General features: G+C 33.2%; 7 protein-coding genes, 2 long non-coding RNA genes and 1 other non-coding gene across 10 annotated transcripts in view; 9 read left to right on the top strand and 1 right to left on the bottom strand.

Annotated features, from left to right (window-relative positions):
* Window positions 1–21,148, bottom strand: part of LOC116346080 (coiled-coil domain-containing protein 63) — a 137,829-nt gene that overhangs the window by 90,138 nt on the left and 26,543 nt on the right. The window lies entirely within an intron of this gene.
* LOC116346060 (verprolin-like) lies at window positions 2,605–3,555 on the top strand. Its single transcript, XM_031775966.1, has 2 exons — window positions 2,605–2,733; window positions 2,866–3,555. The coding sequence occupies exons 1-2, from the start codon at window positions 2,680–2,682 to the stop codon at window positions 3,394–3,396; spliced, it is 585 nt and encodes a 194-aa protein (XP_031631826.1). The 5' UTR covers window positions 2,605–2,679; the 3' UTR covers window positions 3,397–3,555.
* On the top strand, window positions 4,074–4,612 carry LOC116346074. Its single transcript, XR_004201555.1, has 2 exons — window positions 4,074–4,221; window positions 4,477–4,612. It is a non-coding gene; the product is annotated as an uncharacterized LOC116346074 (long non-coding RNA).
* LOC116346063 lies at window positions 5,226–6,062 on the top strand. Its single transcript, XM_031775970.1, has 2 exons — window positions 5,226–5,362; window positions 5,454–6,062. The coding sequence occupies exons 1-2, from the start codon at window positions 5,309–5,311 to the stop codon at window positions 5,868–5,870; spliced, it is 471 nt and encodes a 156-aa protein (XP_031631830.1). The 5' UTR covers window positions 5,226–5,308; the 3' UTR covers window positions 5,871–6,062.
* On the top strand, window positions 6,305–6,940 carry LOC116346072. The gene is made up of 2 exons (XR_004201553.1): window positions 6,305–6,437; window positions 6,563–6,940. It is a non-coding gene; the product is annotated as an uncharacterized LOC116346072 (long non-coding RNA).
* On the top strand, window positions 7,882–8,642 carry LOC116346064 (pollen-specific leucine-rich repeat extensin-like protein 1). Its single transcript, XM_031775971.1, has 2 exons — window positions 7,882–8,018; window positions 8,130–8,642. Exons 1-2 carry the CDS (start codon window positions 7,905–7,907, stop codon window positions 8,472–8,474), a joined length of 459 nt encoding a protein of 152 aa, XP_031631831.1. The 5' UTR covers window positions 7,882–7,904; the 3' UTR covers window positions 8,475–8,642.
* LOC116346071 lies at window positions 8,854–9,698 on the top strand. Its single transcript, XM_031775978.1, has 2 exons — window positions 8,854–9,030; window positions 9,111–9,698. The coding sequence occupies exons 1-2, from the start codon at window positions 8,977–8,979 to the stop codon at window positions 9,366–9,368; spliced, it is 312 nt and encodes a 103-aa protein (XP_031631838.1). The 5' UTR covers window positions 8,854–8,976; the 3' UTR covers window positions 9,369–9,698.
* Window positions 11,997–12,849, top strand: LOC116346068. The gene is made up of 2 exons (XM_031775974.1): window positions 11,997–12,183; window positions 12,329–12,849. Exons 1-2 carry the CDS (start codon window positions 12,130–12,132, stop codon window positions 12,671–12,673), a joined length of 399 nt encoding a protein of 132 aa, XP_031631834.1. The 5' UTR covers window positions 11,997–12,129; the 3' UTR covers window positions 12,674–12,849.
* On the top strand, window positions 13,009–14,784 carry LOC116346056. Its single transcript, XM_031775959.1, has 2 exons — window positions 13,009–13,179; window positions 13,267–14,784. Exons 1-2 carry the CDS (start codon window positions 13,126–13,128, stop codon window positions 14,638–14,640), a joined length of 1,428 nt encoding a protein of 475 aa, XP_031631819.1. The 5' UTR covers window positions 13,009–13,125; the 3' UTR covers window positions 14,641–14,784.
* Window positions 19,724–19,815, top strand: Trnai-uau. Its single transcript is given in 2 exon segments — window positions 19,724–19,761; window positions 19,780–19,815. It is a non-coding gene; the product is annotated as a tRNA-Ile (tRNA).

Below are 21,148 nucleotides of genomic sequence, written 5' to 3'. Positions count from 1 at the left end.
AGGACATACACGAGAAAAATTGTAATCAACGGCGATTTGAATGTTACTTGTGCAAATATGCTACATTAATGAAATCAAGCTTGGTTATACATATGCGTCTTCACACCGGAGATAAACCATTTCGTTGCTCTCATTGCTTAAAACGATTCATCACAAAAGCTAATTTAAATCGACATCAAAAATGTCATCACAACAAAACCAAATGATTTTTTAACAAATCGAACGTTTTCCTTTGTTGTTATTTAAATTTAAATCATGTGAATATATCGCGCATTCAGAAATGCAATTCTTTGTTTATTTATTCGAATTGAAAAGTCATTACATGTAATCATGTTGTATTTTATGTTTCATTTCAATTGAATACTTCCATGTTCCTTATGTTCAACACAAATAAATAGAGAATTACTCATTTCAAAGAAATTTATTGTAAAGAAAAGGACAAACTCTTTCGAAGAATAAAACGAAGCTACAACTCGAACTCATTTGTGTTTCTTATATCAATGAAGGATAGCAATTCCAATCAAAATCTTAATTTAAGTGGTCAAAAAGGCCCATTTCGATTGCATAGAATACAATACCAGTGTCATTGTATGATCGTATCACTGTGAATTTGTGCAAATTTTCCGATATTTTCAGGGGCAGAATGCTGTAGCTCAACTACTGGATAAACATAAAAAACGAAGAGAAAGCTGAAACTGCTCAAAATTGACTATCACCGCAACGGAATATCAAAAAATGTAACAAACGGGAGAATTACTCTTTCTACCTATTTCTGAGCCCAGTCACAGAAGGCGCAAATGAATTTGAATATGAAAAGACAAAAACAGCTCTTGGTACAATACTATTTGTTTCAGTAAGGTATCAGTTTATTATTTATTTCCGAGACGATGACACCATAAGTAAATGTAGGTGATTAATAATCACTGATTATGTAAGCTCATGCCAAATAAGGTTGAATTTTGCAATTGTTATCTTGCAGAATGCGTGATTTTTCACATTTTTGTCTGTTTGGAAAAAAATAGTTGGCTATATTTCCATATTTACATCTATCAATTCATCTGTTAAGATCAAAAAATTGAATAATCCAAACAGAACAATATATTGATATTGGTTCGTTTCGCCAGACAGACATATCTGCATATTACTGTTTTGAAAAACAAATTTATGTCGCATTATAATAATAATAATACAGAATAACAAATTCTAATAAAGAATGACTGTGAAATTATAAAAGTTTTTTGTGCCATTTTTATATGACATGCTCCACTCGCATTTATTCTACATTTGTGAACAGCTTTTATTGGGCTGAAGCTTTGCATGTTAATTAGATACGAGTGGAGAAATGGTATAAAGCGTTGAGTTATTCAAAGAATAAAGTAATGTAAATGATAGTTCTTCGAAAAATCATATATAAATGAAGATCGTATCAAAGAAATCTTTATGTAACCATCATTCTTTCAAGCGCCAAAAAATTTGAATTTAATCGCTTCCGTTTGGCAAATAGATGTTTCATAAAACTTTTAACTTGATCGCCATTAGCCATTTGGTAAGTTTAGTTTGAACATATATCTAATTTAATTTGTCAAGTCCGTTTTCTACAGAAAACGATTAATATTAATCGGCTGCGCGCTTTATTTTTCTTACTCTAATTAATAGAGACATTAATTCTACAGATTGTGTCAAATGTTGAGAGTGGTCTTATTGTGTCCACACTTGACAAAGAAGTCTCTAGACCGGCGTCAGTTCAATCTGGAAAATTATCAATAGATTTGGTCGACCCAGAGCTTGGTGTGATTCAAGATTGACAATGTACAAAAGAGAATTTCGCACTTCGAAAACAAGCCGCTAGAAAAATCAGGGGCCATAACTTCATCGTCAAAAGTAACATCGACAAAAATATCCAATCATTCCGTCCAAGATGTATTTACTGATATTGAATCCAAATCAAAAGGGCCACAATTTAAAGAGATATCCAAGAAAACTGAACACAAATAGATTGACGTTACCGGACGTTACCAATGGACACATATTTTTTGATGAAAAAAATTCCGTCTTCCATTTAAACTGAAAATACATTTGTTCGACATAAAACAGATTTTTTTTTATTATTTTATGATTCATTTTAAATAACTCGAAAGCGGACTAAAAACATATTTTTTCCTGTTTTTACCTTTTTAGTCCAGTTTTAGTATTTATTTTGGAATTTTTATCGTTTTCTTCAATCTTCCATGAAAGTCTAAATTCATGGTCTTTTTTAGATAATTTGATCGATTGCATGTGTAAGCAAAACTCTTAAATCAGTTTAAATCCTCTAACTGAAATGGTATTAAAGAAGCCAATCAGAATCGATTCATTATAATTCATTCGTTTCGATTAAAAAACGAACATAAAATAATAATTGTTTGGCGTTGGTCGGATTTTGCATGGGTTTGGAAATGAGTCAACACAAAAACACATTTTTTTTGTGTTGCTTTGACTGCGTCTGATGTTATAATTTAAAATAAGTTTATTATAACCCATTGCGTTTGACGTGGTTTGACGTAATAAATTAAAAGAATTTATATTGTATCGTATTAGTGGTTTTCGAGAAAGTCGTATATAAAGAAGAACGTGTTGATGAAAGTGTTAAGCAAGCAAATATTGTACAAATAAACACTCTCTTCAACTTTACGCCAAATAATGATTCATCACAAAATCTTCATTTTTATGGTTATTGGGTTGGCTGTGACTCAAGTAAGTTCAACTAATTCAAAAAAAAGTTGAATTTAAGTTTAGTTCAAGTGTTTTTTCGTTGAAGAAGAGTGAAATTGAGATTATCGGTGTTTACATATAATCATATTTATTCGGTTTGTTTTCTCTTCACAGTTCAGTGGAAATGTTCAGGCTGGTGGTAAAGAGTCTAAAGAAGGCAACAAAGATTCTCCGTCGGTGTCAAGAGAATCTTCCGTGAAACCACCTGAGAGTTCATTTGATCCAGAGATAGGGGAAATTCTGGAGACATTTGAAGTACCAGAGTCTGTTGGGTCAGTTCCGTCATCACCGAAAGTTTCTTCTCCAGAGTCTTTCTCCGCACCGCCTTTATTACTTCCTTCAGATCCAGTTGCGTCAGTTCCGTCTTCACCAAAACTTCTTTCACCAACGCCTTTGTCCCCAGTGACTCCCTCTTCTGAAGCCACATTACCAGATTTAACATTACCTGCGGTATCAGATGTACGTGAACCACCAATCTCACCAAAGGGAGCACATACTGGTAGTGTTCAAAACAGAATTTCACAAATTGAATCTAAGGTAGTACGACCAGCACCTGGTAGTGTAAAAGATAAAATTTCACGCATTGAGGCTAAATCGAAGGTACCGAAACGTCAACGTCCGCTGAAGAAAGGAGGAAAAAAATAGATTCAACACGCAAATTAAATCAAATTGACGCAAAAAATGCCAAAAAAATGGAAATCTCACTATTATCTCTTTTAAACCTGTTTCGATTTAATTTATTCATTTAAATCATCAGTCATTTTATGATACAAAAAATCGAAATAAACATATTCATATTATAAATGTTCGTTTCCTTTTTATGCCAACTAGTCTTTGTGGAAAACTGAAAAGTTAAAAATCTGCTTTTTTGATTGTTTTCCAAAGAATTTGTTTAACTTGAAATGAAAAAAAGTATGACATGTTTCGTCATATTTCGCATGTTGTTGATTTGTTTTTTCCACTTTGAAATGTAATAAATTTCTGTATAAACAGAAATATTTTGACTTTAAGTGCGTCAATCATTTTATAAAGTGTTTTTCGCCTTCAGGCACCTTTCGTGTATGTTTGTTTATACATATTCATATTTTTCCACGAATACAATTTCGGTTGAAATTTAAATGATGAAAGATTCTTTATCTCGAAAAAAATTTGAATTGGATCAATATTATTCATAATTTTTTTTTTCTCATATGTCAGTTTGCGCAATAGTTTTATTTGTATGTTCTGGAATTCCAAATTTCAACGACATTTATTAAATATATTTTGACAATTTTAATACATATTTGTACGTTGACTTTATTTTCAAAATCTTATAAAGAAGTAACATGAGCAAGTCTAACATTAAGCAACATTTGAAACACTTGGAAAGACATTATTCGTTTTTGCTATTTGAAGATAGATTCGCTCGCGTAGAAAATGTTTAATAACAAAATGTTTGTCGTATTGTTGATTGGGTTCATCATTTTTGAGGTAAACAAATACGCCATATAAACACGTATGTGTGCTATTTATTACATTATATATGGTACGTAGGCTGCTCCATATATTTCTAGAAAAGCATATACAACGCAATCGTTTTTTTATCAAAAATGGCTTTATTGTTTTTCAAAGTATTCGCCATGATGGTCGATACACTTTTGCAGCAGCCCTCGTACAATTTTTTGCTAAAAAGTGGGCGATTTCCGATCGTTTCTGAAGTATATCAATTAATTTCTATTTTTCTAGTTCATTGCAAATAGCGCGGGTACACCAATTTCTGGAGAATCTTCTGGTTCATGTGAAGACTCTGGTGAAGTGTCATCAAGAACTAAGAAAAAAGATGAATCTTCGCCAAAGAAGACTTATGAATCACAAACCTCACGCATCGACCCTAAAGCAGTGCCAACGCATAAACTTCCACCTAAAAAAAGATATACAAAGTCCGAAAATTGAATTTTCTTAAAACACTATTTTCAATACACTTTCATTGTTTTGCCATCTATTATTATTGAATAAACACATTTAAAAACTATACATTTCCTTCCTGGCTAATATTCAGATGTATTCAAACGATTGCTATCATTTCTAAGGCTTTTGAAAGCAGGTTTTCATTGAATTTTGTAAATTAGTGAATAATCAACCGTGACCATGGGTGTTTCTTTTATTTTCATTTTTATCATAAACTTAATGTAATCTGGCTGCGTAGTATATAATTTTGCTTCTGTCGGAAATCATTGTTCAATCCATTTCGAAATATTTGAAGTGACGCAGACTTTAAACAAAACAATAGCTATAGAAATGTTTCGAGTCAGGCAAGTCATTGTGATTCATACTTTTGGTCTTCAATTTGTTGAAGTTTCTCAACACACGTGTTCGTATGTTTTTTATATATAATTGACGTGTTGAAAATTTTGTGGAAAATACCTTCACATATTGTATTAAGAAACAAGAACAAATGAAATTCCAGAAGTAGAATATTGTATTATTTAAAAAGAGATCCAATTGCAACCTACAATTTGTAGATATTGAACATCTTTGCTAAGCAAACTTGTGTTATCTTGAATTTTACGAAGAAAAGATGTTTCAACTTAAAATGTTTACTTTGTTATTTATTGGCTTGGCAATTTTTCAGGTAAAACATTCATTCAAAGTGTCCTTGTAAAAAAGTCTGAATTCATTCTCAGCAAAAACTGTTAAAAAAAATCGGATCGTTTTTATCATAGTTCGCTGGAAATGTGAATGCAGCTGGGTCTTCTGGTTCTAATTACCATTCAGCCGCGTCTACTAGTTCCAATTACCATTCAGCCGCATCTACTGATTCTAACTACAATTCTGCAGAGTCCAGCTACCACGGATCAGAGTCCACTGTTTCTGATTACCATGCATCCGAGTCTGTTGGTTCCAATTACCCTGAGGACTCATCAACATATGGTACCTGTCAATCATTTGATAATGACGAAAAATCAACAGCTGATAGTAAACCATCTACTTTGAGTGTACGAAGTGAATCAGTACAAAAGCCATCTACTTCAAGTGAAAGTTCCTCTTCAGAAGCATCCACAGCAAATAATTACGCTAAAGCCAAGCCACGGCCAGCACGTCAACCGAAGAAATCACACAGTAAAGGTGGCAAAAAATAGTGAGAACACACAGCTCACTTACGATAAATGAAATCAATCAATTCAGCAAATGATGAATTCAACGACATTTTATTTAATTCAATTCACATAAATTTTCATTTACCAAGAAGAATCATTTTTGTAAACCAAATCAAATTGAATAAATGTCTCTTTTCGCAAAGTCATTCAAAAATGCTGGCTTTGCAATGAAAATTGCTCTGTCGTTATGATTTTACACACGTGTATGTGCCGAATAATTTAGTTTGCAATCCAAAACTTTGTTGTAGGCGCCCTCCAAAAGAAATTTATTAGACTTGTCATTGTGTTTTTATAATCGACACGTGTAACATTTTGCGTTTGTTGAAAAATAAAATGAAATTCCAGTTTTGCAATGTTATTTTTGCCAACTATTTATACTATGAAAAACAGTTTTGTTGGCGTGAAGAATATTGTATTTAAAAGAGATAACATCAAAACTCTATTTATAAGTAGCTCTTGAAGTCTTGCTAAGCAGACTTGTGTTATCTAGAAAAGATGTTTCAACTTAAAATTTTTACTTTGTTATTTATTGGCCTGGCTATTTTTCTGGTAAATTTCATTCATTGAGATTTTTTTCCATATTTTTATGTAAAAGAATTGGATCAATATTTCGCCGCAACGATAAGAGTAAACATTTATTTCGTAATATTTTAATTGAATTGATTTGATCATAGTTCGCTGGAAATGTAAATGCAGCTGAGTCTATAGGTTCCAATAACTCTCACTTATCATCACATGGCAGCAATCAACCTATTGATCAAGAAGAATCAACAGTAGATGGACCAGGAAACTCAAATGTGACACATGAAACAGTAGAAAAGTCACCCGCTTCAAGCGGATCTTCACAAAAACCATCAAATAGTCGCGGTAAAGCTGTTGACCACGGTAAAGCCAAGTCAAAGCCAGGGCCGTCACATAAAAAAAGCGGCAAAAAATAGAGCGAATACATACATCTACTTCATAGATTACATAGTACATCAGTTTTTCTGAAATTTGGATGCTTTATTTTCTATGAACCAGCAATAAAATAAAATTCATTTTCAATCTCGCAATTTCATTTTAATTCGAGTTTCATTTTAACTTTGACTAGATGATTTTAAGCTATCGTGATCTGAGAAAATGAATCGATTGAGTAAATATTGATTCAGTTTAACTTTTTGATGTCTATTCTAATAAGAAAAACAGATTGTAATCAAAAAATATTGTTTTTATGGTTCAAATATTCTCCCGTATAACACCGTTAAGAGAAAAACAACAAAACAAAACGATCTGTAAATAAACATCAATAGTCTCAGCATAATGTATTCATTTTAAACAAAGGAGAGGGTCAGAAAGCTTCAGTATGCCCGAAATTTTTTGTATTTCCTCTATCAAATTGCTTTTATCAATCGAAAGATGACGACTTCAAAAATCGAAATCATGAATTTTCTCTTCGGTGGATTTGAATTGGGACCAGAATGCGTCCGCTCTTATTTGGAAGACAAAAGTTGATACCATCATCAAGCCATCAGTTTTAGTGAATTTCTTGCCTTTTTAACAGTTCAAATACGTAAAAAGCTTTTCAATCTACGGACAATAAACGCTTTCATTGTTTGTTTCCACTGAATAAATTCCATCTCAGTATAAGTAGGGCACTGTGAATCGGAGTGCGTCAATGCCTCAAAAATATTTCATTATAAAAACGTGCCTGAAGTAAATGTAATAAGAAAATTATTTCACCACCGAAAATATTTTTTAATTTGAAGTATTTTTTTCGTTTCTGAAGTTGCAACAAAGAGAAATGATTGGTTTTTCTCTGATAATTTGTTCGATTATTTGCGTCAGTTAAATTATTCATGACTAAAACATGTTTTGTTTTGGTGTTTTGAAACCATAATTTTATAAGAAAAATGAATTTTATGATAAGAATTTTTTTTATAAAGAGGTATTCGAACATTCCACAATGATGTCTAACAATTCAATTGTTTTCTGTGAATTGCCTTTCACGATTTTTGTGTATATAAAGGGTTCGATGCAATGATAGGTTTAAGTAAGCATTCAACAGTTTTTAAGCAAACTCTGAAATTCTTAAACAAAATGTTCGACCGCAAAATAGTCGCTTTGTTCTTGGTGGGATTTGCCATTTGTCAGGTGGATCAAAGTTGAATTAATTTTTTTATGAAAAAAAAAAAGCGTTTGATTCAATTTGTTTTTCGATAGATTTCCATAAGTCATTATTAATGATTGTTTCCATTTTCGCAGATCATTGATGCTGGATCCATCGAAAGCTTATGTGGTGATGGAAAACGAGAGGAAAATATTCCAAATATTATATCACCATTATCTTCAGATTCGCCAAGCTCTCCATTGTTAAATGACAATGATATACCCGATGTAGAATCATTCGAAGTAGCACAAACACCAGTTCCAGCTCCAGCTCCAGCTTCACCAAAGGCCAAATCTCCAAAAGCCAAGTCTCCAAAGGTCAAATCTCCAAAGGGTTCACCAAAGAAAGGAAAGGTGAAGGGTCTAGTTGCTGAATTTGAAGCTAAGAACAGTCCACCAAAACTTGCCAAAGCACCAAGCAAAAAAGGTGGCAAGAAATAAATTGGCTACACGAGCTAGAACCAATCCAGCTTCATACAGCTGAAGCCAAAAAAATTGTCATTTATGCTGAAAATCTTAACAATCTTTCAAAAGTTATTACTTTCTCGAGTAAATGGCATTCATTCGGTGAACACAGTGAATATCAATAAATTTGATTTTTGCAAACTATTCTTCTGGATTTTTATTTCGTCTCCGTTATTGGTATCTTCTCTCTTCTTCTCAAGACGATCAGTTTCATTGCTTTATTTGTCTTTGCTCTTTACTATTTTAGAAATCAACAACTTGAAAAAAACCTTGAACGTATACGTTTGTTATATTTTCCCATTAATTTTCGAGCAAATGTTAACAATACTTGCTATAACTTATAAAATAGACAATTTCAATACATGTATTTAGTACGCATTCAGTAAGCACGAAATACACTTTACACGAATTAAGCAAGCCTTGAAACATCTGAACAGAACTTATTTGTTCTCATTTTGAAATTTACGCCAGAAAAAAGATGATCGATCGAAGATTGTTTTATTTGTTGTTGATTGGATTAGTCAATATACAAGTGAGTTTATTGAGTTCGAATTCATTTTACATATTTGAATTCATTTTTAAATTCGAATTCAAACAACCAATCTTCTCTAGTATTTTGCAAGTATTGAAGCATGTGGATATTGTGGATGTAGACAATTGAAGCAGGAATCACTGGTATCTTCACCAGTTTCATCTCCTGAATCATCGTCCAGAGGTTCTTGGGTGCCACTGATGTCACTGATTTATGATTCAGATGAAGAATCGGTTACATCATACACAAAAGCACCAATAACAATGGATGGAAATGAAATCTCAGTGTCGGCAGTCAAAGCACCTTCTACATCATCCAAGAAGGATGAAAAATCATAAATTCACTATGCCAAATTCGATTTATGGATAACTTTCTCAGCAAAATTTTAAAAATAGTTGAAAAATATCATATTCTAATACATTTCCTTCTAATCGATGACGAAATGCTCTTAAGTTGTTAGTCGTCATTTCTGTTTCACTTCAAATGTGTTCCTAGGTCATTGGGTGTTACTATGTGTTAGACACATGTGTAATATTTTCATCGATGACTAGCAACAAGATGTAATTCCCAATGGGTCGAAATTTCACATTTGAAATTGAATTCAGTTTAGGTATATGTATGTTCAATGATTGGAATCAATCTGAATAAAGTAATTAATAAATCGGGTACTTTTAATTGTGTTTTCCAATTACCAAAAATCTGTTTAGCTTTCAACATCTCGCAGCAACGTTTCTAAATGTCAACTTCGAGAAAAAAGAGATGAGAGAACAAAGCATTCGAAGTTTAAAATCCGAATGTTTTTTAGGTTCTTAATAATCTTCAATCATTTTTTTTCTTCAATTTTTTTTTCTAGAAGATAGATGGCTCCGTCATTAGGGATCTTTATCAGGTATAATTAGCTATAATGAGGTGGCCTTTAGCAGGTTCGGTATCTATGTTCATTTGGGGCAATATTTACGCTTTTCAAACAGTAACACGATTATGAGTGACGGTAATGACACTCATGTCAAAAGTGTTATTAAGTATCTCAAGTGTAATCATTGCAGCTCATTAGCTCCTTTTCATTATTTATAAAAGGATACATCAGTGTGAAAAATCAGTTCAATTTTTGCGATCAAGAGAGAAAGACCTTGTGAATTTAAAAAAAAAAAGAGTAAAAGTCAGTGATTTAATACGAAAATGAGAGTGAGATCAACAAAACGCCGACGAATTGAAGGTGATACCGAAAAAATGAAGCTGGTAGCCGGGAGAAATGACATGGCATCAAAGTTTTTGCGAAATTTATACTTGAATGAGACCACAGCCGATGTCTATTTTGTGTGTGGGGATGAAAAGAAACGTATTCCAGCACATAAGAACATTTTAGGGAATGCAAGCAGTGTATTTTACAAAATGTTTTATGGAAATTCGGCCGAAAAGTGTGACGATGTTGTCAAATTACCAAAAACGTCGCCCGGGGCGTTCGAAGATTTTTTGCAACTATTTTACACGGACGAATTAGATTTTCATAAAGCAAACATCACCGAAATTATCAATCTGGCGAAAAAATATGGCATGCCAATGTCACGGATACTTTACGAATTAAACTTTGTCCCAGAGCGAGATTCAACGAAGCACATTTTAAATGCACTCAACGACGATTGTATTCAAGTAATTTTTCGTAAATTATCAAATGTTCGAAACTATTTGAATGTGGCCAAAGTATGCACCAGGTTTCGGGATAATGTAATTTCAGCCTATCCGCCAGAGTTTAAAAAGCGAATCGACATTCGAAATAGAGAACTTCTACCGACTGAAATAAATGAATTCGATGCAATAAGTTTTATGAGCATTTTTGGCACCATCGAACATTACTAATTTCAACTTACATTCACAACTAGTAAAACTGACGTTGATGCAAGGATGTAATTTCGATTTTATGAGAAACTATCCAAGGTTGGTGGATGTTTGTTTCGATGCTATGCGCATGCATGCAAATCAATTTGGTGAATTTTTGTTGTTGAATCCACAGCTTAGATTATTGGGCGTCCGTACAAATACACCATCGATTTTGGAACATATTGGAAATTATGGGCAAAATATTCTGAGTTTGACATTCACGTCAAACGGCTACCGCGGCTCAGAAGAACTAATGCATCTTGGCAAATTGAGATATTTGAGAGCATTAAAGATTCGAAATTGTCATATAGAAACATCTTTTACAAACCGATTATTCGATTTATTCGCTGAAAATAGTGTGCCCATTGAGATATTGGACATTAGTTCGAGTGTGTTTGGTGATAAACATTTTTTGGAAAAATTGAAATCTCTAAAACGTTTGATTGTCAAAAATATCCCCGAAAAAACACTAATCAAGGTCGTGGAACATCTTCCGAAACTTGAAGAATTCAGAGTCCATGAGACGCAAATTTCAATTAATGGAATAAGAAAAATTCTAGAAGTCGGCAAATGTTTAACTACATTTGAACAGTTAAACGATGAGGTCGGCGAGATAATTAGCTTAAAAGATTATCAAATGATTTTGGCACAAGCCAAACATCGTGTTAAAGTTATTATTTCATACAACAGTGGCAAAATTAGCAAAACTATCTTGAATGCGAATTGTAAATGGTTGAGAATGAAGTGAATTCATAGATGTAAGAGCGAAATCTTCGAAACTTCGATTCGCAATGCAAAATATGCTTTTTTGTCAATCCTGTGTAGATTAAATATTGTAATTTTTTTTTATTAAATGTCTAAAGTCAATTTGTAATGTCGTCATAATGTAAAAATGAAATATTTTTAATTGAATAAAACTTTTTGAATTTTTTTTTTACCACATTAATGTTATTTTTCATTATTTATTTTTTTGCCTTGTCATTGTCTTATAATTTGCGCACGACCTAAATCGAGTAATTTTACTTTCTGCTAATACAGAATTCATACACCGAAATTCATACAACAGGTATTTTGAAATAATTTCTTCAATTTGAATGGAAATTTGCGATTATTTGTAATATTGCGAACTTCTCGAAAAACTGAATATAAAGTCCTTCTAATGAGAGTTTTTGTATTTAAAGTTTAACAGGTGAACAAACAACTGGACGGTTTCTTAGAAAAATGTTCAAACACAAAATTTTGACTTTATTTTTCATTGGCTTTGCCAATTTTCAGGTAAGCTCAATAAATTTCAATAGTCATAACAAATTTTAGCATTTTCTATCACACATCCAACGTTTTAAATGAAATTCGGTATTAATGTATTGGTATCGTTTTCTATTCTCTATTTTAAAGCGAATTCAATTATTTTCTTCCTCAGCTCTTTGTTCAGGCTGGAAATGGTGATTCGAAACCATCGGATGTATGGATACCGACCCCAATTGAATCTCCAGTATCATCACCGGAACCATCACCTAAAGAAACTTGGGTTCCATTAATGTCCCTGATATCTGATGAATCAAGTTCAGATGAAGAATCAGTTCCATCCTCATCGAAAGCTACAACATCAGTGGTAAAAAAACCAAAAGATCCTGCTACAATGAAAGACCTTTTAAAAAAGTCAAAAGTCAAGTCCATGGAAAAATCAAATTCGAGTAAAGCCGAAGAAAAAACTGATACTAAGACAAAGACATCGACGAAAAAATCCAAAAATGGTCAAAAATAAAATTCGACGCAATGAATTTAGAGCCAGTACATTTATAACTTGCAATAATTACCGACGAATCTCTTTGACTGAAAATTGATTAAACTCATTTTTCAAAATAATTTCTGTTGTAAAAGGTTTCTGAACATATTCAAAATAAAATTAGTTTTCAATCCACTTGGATTTTTGAATTCAAATCTATCACTTTTTTCTGCAATTTTTTTTCTAGAAGAGTCTTCGTCATTTGTCACTTTTTGCATTAACGTTACCGCTTCAGTAATGAAAAATTATATTAAAATTGCAGATGATCTGAAATTCATTGTAAATTATTCCGAATTTTTAATGTTTTGGCATAGAAAATACCCATTTAATGGTGATATATAAAGAAAGGTCATTCGAATTTTCTGAATAAGAATTCAAACGACGCTTTTATAATTTAGTCAAAAATTAGTGTTACTCAGGCAAATAAAAAAATGGTGAAACGAACATTTCTGTCGTTGCTTTTGGTTGGATTTCTGATTTCTGAGGTAAGTTTCTCACATTCACTTTAAAATTTCGTGTTGATTTGATTGTATCGATTGAGTCCATAACCGATTGTTTGTTCTACTTCACAGCTTTTTGTTGCGAATGTCAGTGCAAAGGAGAAAGGAAAAAAGAAAAAAAAATCTATTTTCGATTTGTGTTCACGTGGTGGTAAAAATGAAAAAGTATCGAAGGATGAATTAGATTTATATACACCGTTTCCTTCCGAACCCCCACCAATGTATGACGCCCCATTGCCAATTCTTGAGGCAAATGCCAAAAGCTACGATCCTTATTCGCACGAAATCAACGCCCATCATCCAAATTCAGTGAAAACTTCTGTTTCGAAGGCATTTTCTTCTGCTTCTAGTCATACTGATTGTGCATTGCCGCACATCCCAAACGAATCATCGCATTTCTTAAAAGGTATGGTGCAAGAAGTTGGAGATCGCTTAAATAGCAATAGAATGTCAGAGCCACGCGCACAGGCACCACCAATGGTTCACCAAACACATTCAAACGATGCATCAACGGAACACCAAGCAATTTCGTATTCCGATAGGCATCAAGACTCTCATCATAATTTGGCACATAGTTATGCAACTGAAAATTATGAACATCGCGACAATTCACTGTCTTATCATAACAACGATGGGTCTTATGCAGATCATGAATCTTCTACTATCGTCGGAGGAAGAGATGCGCCATATCAATCACATTCAATTGGACATCAACCATCGGCAAATTCGGACCACCATTATGTAAACCAGGATCCGGAACAAGGAGTCTATTCACATCAACGACAATCGTATGAAGATCCTCAAGCCCACTATGAAGATCTCTCGAATTCTCGTCCATATGAAGTAAATGACAGAGTCCAGGAATATGAAGACTACTCAAATCATCCTTCACACGCACCACCGCCGCCACCAATGCATAAATTGAACAAATTTTCGCATCAAAAAGCATCTTCAACCCCATTTGAAAATGTTCACCATTCATCACATACATCGTCTTTTGCTTCGATCGAACCATCAAGTTTAGTAAGAGAAAGAGTTCAAGAAATTAATTATCGTCAAAATGTCCACGGATCACCAGCACCAATGCCAAATCCACAATCAGTACATTCACCACGTTCAAATTATATGCACGAGACAGATCAAGATTTGGAGTATGGCCAAGAATATTCAACACATGGCCATGAGCACAGTTCAAACTATCATCATGTATCTCAATCGCATTTACCTACCAAATCAGTTGACGAGGTTCCATTGACTTTGGTGCAAGGAAGAGTGCAACAACATGAACGATTCATAAATGAACAGAAACCGCAAATGCCGGCACTTAAACCAGTGGTAAAACAAGAGCATATTCCGGAATACCGCAACCCAGAACCAGAAAAACTTAGTTTTAAACAGAAGCTTGAACTTTTTGAAAATAAATCGAAACCCACCCAATATAACTGAGTTGCACAGAGAGCGCAGTTCACACAGCTCATGCTTGAATGAATGATTTATATTTTGAGCCAATAAATTATTAAAGATTTCCAGAGATCTGCAATGACTTGATCTATAAACGCAATAAAATATTGATTATTTTCGCATTTTGAAGAGTCTTTTTTATTTGATTTTTTTTTGGAAACTAAATTATGAAGTTGGACATTTTCTGACCGAAGACAGAGACAAAGCAGAGTCAAATTTTCTGACAAAGCAGAGTGTGTTAGTCAGCACTATTGCATAGCATCGACTGAAAATTCAAGTAGCTGAGTGTGCATTTTATGTGGTCATGTGATATTGCTAGCAGAAGAGTATATTGTGTAGATTCATAACCAGAAATTCTTTGTTGTTATTTTTTGTCACCATGTTTTCATGCAGCTCATTGACGTCATTTGAATATTTTGCCGAATAAAATTCATAATTCTCAAAGAAGTGATCTAAATTTAAAAGTTAAAAGATTAAAAGTTAAGATTATTCGAAAAATAGGTTTTGAAGTAGATTCGCATCATCAATCCAAAAGTTTTTGTATAAATTATCTCTTGTTTTGAAGTGGAATATAAGATACCTCCCTTGCCATTTCTTCTCAGTAAATGTTCATTGATATTTGACTAAAATCAAATTCAGTTAAATTTCGGAGAAAAAAAATCCCACACAAAAGTCTAATTTTGAAAAAAGATGAATCAAAGATTTTTTGCATCGTTTTTGATCAATTTTCTTCAGCTTTTTATCTCCGATATCAATGCAAGTCTATGTTGCGGATGAAATCTCAAAGGCGAAGAGTTATCACCTTCAGATTTGTCTATGTTTACGCCACTGCCAACACCACAGTGTGCGTCGGCGAAAAATCAATGGAATATTCCAGACCAGAGCCAAATTTCTGATTCACATGTGTCGTCATTTGCATCCGTTCCATCTAACCGACGAACCGACTCAAGTTGTGATGGGGCATCATTGCCAAAATATGACTCATCTGGTCATTCATGGAAACTTCAACCTGTTGTTCGCCCAACCAAACCCGATGCCAGTTATATCTAGTAGAGACTTTCCGACATCACAACCAAATTCAGACCAAAAGATCACTCAGTATTCACGCACGGCAAGAGACAATGATCAAATCCATGGAGTCAATGAATATGATTAGTCGAGACGATCGGGTCAAGGTAATGGAGCGTCGTCTTATTCGCATTCAAACCAAAAATCAATTGGTGGTAAGTCTGTACCGTCTCTCTTCGGCCGGTATATCCACTTCAGCCGGTAGTTGGGCAGCCAAATCCCAGGCCTGTAATTTCAAGCAAAGATTTTCCGTCCACACAAAAAAATTCGAATCAAGTATCGAATGTAAAACACATCTTCCCATCCTATCAGTCGGATCAAACATCGACTCAATACTCAGGCTCGGCAAGAGGCAATGGAATTAACCACCAAACATATGGAGCCAATACAACCCTGACTTGCGTCATATGGGCTTCTGTGTTATTGTGCCGAACTCCGCTCAACGTGGCGCCATCTCTTTACACGAAGTTGAAGTAATAAAAGTTTTTGTGTATTTCTTAAGTTTGAGAGAAATCGCATATTCACATACATATTTAGTTGCGTTGAATTGTAATTTAATAACTGGTAATAAAAAATGTCAACGAAATCAAAGAGAAGAATTATAGAAGTCACAACAGTTATTATATACATATTTATGGTTTACTGCCGCCAATCTACGTCATATGAAACGCCTTTTTATTCGGTCTTCTCTTCATTACAAAAAAATTAAATAAAAATATACACACAGCGTAGAGCAATATTTCTTTCGACTTGAAATTTCGTAGCATTTAAAATTTGATTGCAAATTTCACTTAAAATTAATCGAGCACACTTAGCAATTTTTTTGATGAAAAAAATTTAATTTAATATGAAATCTCAAAACATAGCATCATACAAAATGACAATTTGTTTACATGCTCATCGTTGACAGCCGGTATATGCGATGACATAAACCAAAGTGAAATGCCCATGTATTTTTGCGAATAACATTGCTCTCATTGAATCACATGTTCAAAATTCTTAACGTTGATTCGTTCGCTTATGCGCACTGTGTATGTATGTAGAGACGCTCAATGTGAGCGATCAATATTGTTCAAATACATGTGCACTTCATTTCGGTTTTTGTCATTCTAATACTGTTCGTGTAGAAAAAAGTTCGTGTGAGTGACAACATTGATTGTTGTCATTCCACTGTTTTCTCTCTCTTTGTTTTTAGTTTATTTTATTTTATTCTATTGTATTTTAAATTCAATATCATTTTAAAAATTATTTATTACTTAAATGTTTTAAAAAAAAAAATGAACAATTTATTAAATTACAATTCAACGCAATTCAATGTGCGGTTTATCTCAAACTTGAGAAATACACAAAAAAATCTATTACTTAGACTTCGTGTAAAGAGATGGCGCCAGTAGTAGAGCTTTTGTCAAAAAGTCAAATGTAAGTAGGAGTTGAGCCAATAACCGTCACTCATCGGAACGATCAGGTCGAAATCAACCGTCGTCGTATCAAAAATCAAATGGCGGTTTGTCGTCTGTACCTAAGTGAGAATATCCACTTCAGCCCATTGTAGGGCAGCCAAATGCCAGGCCTGTTATTTCAAGCCGAAATTTTCCGTCCACACAAAAAAATTCAGATCGAAGGTCAACTCAATATTCTCATGCTTCAAGAGACAATGGATTCAATTCGGACAAAAACTAAAATTATTCAGTGAATTTGGCTAAAACCAATCAACCATCAGACGGAAGTCAAGTGCATGTGTCAAAATATCAACTGTCGAACTCGAATCAAGAGTCGAACGCACAACAAAGTTCAAAACAAAGACTGAAAGGTCATTGGCAAATTCAACCTGTAAAGTTCCAACCAAATCCCATAAAAATTACATCAAGCAAAGATTTTCCGTCGTCGGAATCAAAAGCGAAAAAATTCACATTCATTTAAAGCTTTGTCAGGTAAATTAAAACTCATTACTGACTACAATACAGACCAGCAGCTCAATTCAAATTTAAAACTATATGTCCATGAAGCAGGTAAAAGTTAGAGTTTATCTAAAAAAATAAATGAGTAAAAAGAGCAAAATCCTTCGAAGGTGTTATTGCCACAATCAGAGATAATCGTCACTGCAAACTATTTGAAACACCTGAGAAAAATATCTAAAAATCTGCATCTTTTTCCAATCTATTTTGTGTGAACTTTCTTTGTGTCTCGGCTTAATGAGGCTTAATTAGACTTAATTAGGTAAATGGCTTTGGAAAAGAAGTTCTTCGGGAAAAAACGACGCCCTCACTTCGTTATGTATACAAACTTTTGAATCATTCCGATAGTTTGGCTCAAGGAGGTAACATCACATATTAAAAAATAGCTTCGCTTATTCCATAAATTAGTTTTCAAGCCGATTTGAAGCCGAAAGTATTCATTTTTACATTTATCAGTGTCAATAAGCTAAAAAAAGATGACTGATCAAAACGATGACCGAAATTTAAAGCGAAAAGTGGTGGAAGACAACTTCAAAGAAAGGAAAAGAGTGAAACCAGAAGCGGCTACTGCATCAAATAAAATCGCCAAAATTACGGATTTAAATATTGATTGCCTCGAGCATATCTTCAAGCGTTTGGATATCGCGGACTTTTTATCTGTGGCTAACACTTGCAAGAGTTTGAAGCAAGCGCTTCACTTGGCATTTGTGAGCAAACATTCAAAAATGGAAGTTTGTTTTCTAAATGATCCTAATCATAAGCGTGTTAGACACACTGTTTCTGGGTACATTCACATTCCTCACATTTCGATTTGTTTGCAATTCATACGCTCTTTCGGCCACCTTATTTCGAATTTGTGTGTTTTCTATTCAGGACGTTGTTATTCTCAATTAGATGATTATATGGTCAAATATTGTGTGGATTCTTTGCAAAGAGCTCGTTTTTATCACGCCACACAGGGCATACTGGAAAATATAAAGAAGCCATTCTCCAAAATGGAATACCTTGAGTTTACTGGTTGTAAACTAAACAGCAGCTTGACCGATTTCAATCAGTGGTTCCCGCAGATACGGAACTTAAATCTACTTTGCAACATCATGAACAATCCGCGGTGTATTGAAAATCATTTGCCAAAATTGAAATGGTTGGAAGTTAATGTGAAAGCAATTAATTCAATAAACGAGATAGCACACAAAAATCCGCAACTATGCCACCTGGCCATAAGCGGGGACAAATTCAGTGTAACAAATATTCGAAACATAAATGAGTCTATACCGACCCTCGAAAGTCTGAAAATTCGATGCAATAAGCTTGATACTATTCCTAATGACGAAATGATTCACTTTGAAAATGTGATGAAACTCAATTTGGATATAGATTCGGTCACAAATAATGTCATTCCGATGATATTTTCCAAGTTGGGGACTCTTAAAATTAATGTGAACCACACTAAGAATTCGTCCAAAATGAGTGACGCACTTTTGAATTTAATTTTGCAAAATCGTTCAACTTTGAAACAAATTAATTGTGAAAAAATCACGTCGGACTTTTTTAATAAGTTTAAAGTCTGTGCAGCATTGGAATCATTGACAGATATTGATTTGGGCATTTATTACTCATTATCATTGGACGAAGCCATGGATTTTATACGTTTTTGTAAATCATTGAAAAAAGTTCGGTTTAAACTTCTTGATGAGTTGGAATATAACGATTTGGAAAAGCGAATCGAGACAAAGTGGAATACAGCGTTTTGTAGTATATCTTATTGTGTCACGTTAGAACGTTGATTTTAAAAAAAAAAACTTAATTTAATAGGAAAATAGGGCTCGACACATTTAACTCCGTAAATACTACGTAATTTTAAACAAAATTATTCACAAAAGTAAATAATAATATCATAAAAACACATTTCGTACTGTGAATTGAATTAAAGAACGACTCATTGGTTGAACAAATATTGAATCAGCAAATAAAATTGCGAAAAATCGAATTGAAATTACAACAACTGGAATAACTGGAAATCCAGATGTGAGTCGATGTACATAGCTCTATTGGCGCAATTGGTTAGCGCGCCGTACTTATAAGACAGTATGCGAAAGCAATGCGGAGGTTGGCAGTTCGATCCTGCCATAGAGCAATTGTTTTTTTATTTGTCACCTATTCTCTTACTTTTTATTTCTTTACCCTTCACCGTCTTATCACCTTTACAATTAGTGACGTACATTTTGATTGAAAATAAATATTTTTTTGACTTTTGAAAAATATATCATTTTTGTAGTTATAAACGAGATCTTCTTACTTTGTAATCTATGAACACGAAAAAATGGTATATTTTTGATCAATTACAAAGTTTTTTCAGACAATTTACACATCATCGAAAATCTATGTAAAATGAATACATTTTAAGAAAACAAAAAAATGGCCGAATTAGACTAAAATTTGCTTAAATATAAAAATAAGAAAAATGTTCAATTTATAACTGGAAAATAAAGTTTTTTTGAGAAAAGAAAGAAATATGTGTTGTATAAATGTTCATTGTACTGCAGATTCATTGGGCACAGCAAAGGAAGACGAAGAAAAAAGACGTTAGAAGACAGAAGGCACAAGGAAAAAGACATTAGAAGAAGCAACATATTCTTGCAGTTAATTTGCATTCGATTTTTGTGCGCCAGCCATTTGAAAGGAGAGTTAAAGCTATTTTTCAATCGAAGTTCGAATTGGATGTTTTTTAATTTCTTTTTTGTTGCTTTTCCAAGTTTGAAATAAATTTAAAAAAAATTCCATGATATACGATAGAAGGAGATAAAACGGTTAGACACGCGTATTGAAAAATGTGTTTGCTACAGAATTCATTCAACTAATTGACACTTGTAAAATAAGTTTTCCTTTACCATTATTGCAATGATTTATTTGGAACGATTCGTCTGAGTTCCATTCTTTAATGTATTGCAATAGTTTTATTGTCCGATTGAAATTATTGTTACTCTGAATTCCATTTACTACTTCATCAAATCATTACTTCATTCGTTTTGAATTTTGAAATATTGGCAGAATTGAAATAAAATTAATCTCAAATAAAATAAATTATTTCAAATCTTTTACTCAAAGAATTCACAAGAAAACTGAATCTGACATTAGTTTTACGATAAAAATGCCTATATGATATCGTAATCATGTGAAAATTTGCAGAGGTTATTTTTTCACAAAAGGCTGACATTCCGAAAGTTTGAAGAAATTTCAATGCATATTAAGGGTACTTCCCATACAACATTTCGTTTTTGAGCGAAAATTTCAAAATTTTGTTCGGGAGGTACCCCTAATATGCGTTGAAATGTTTTCAAACTCTCGGAATGGTATTTTTGTGTGATAAAAATAACCTGTGCAAAGTTTCAGCTCATTAAAGTGTTTCGACCGATTCCAATACTTTACCTTACACACTAGATGTGTGCGGAAAAGTAATAAATCAATCT

The sequence above is a fragment of the Contarinia nasturtii genome, unplaced genomic scaffold (assembly GCF_009176525.2).
Source record: "Contarinia nasturtii isolate CC-2019 unplaced genomic scaffold, AAFC_CNas_1.1 Cnas_scaffold_1426, whole genome shotgun sequence".
NCBI classification, from domain to species: Eukaryota; Metazoa; Arthropoda; class Insecta; order Diptera; family Cecidomyiidae; genus Contarinia; species Contarinia nasturtii.
Note: the sequence above shows the minus strand (reverse complement) of the source record. Positions and strands in the feature narration are given on the sequence as shown.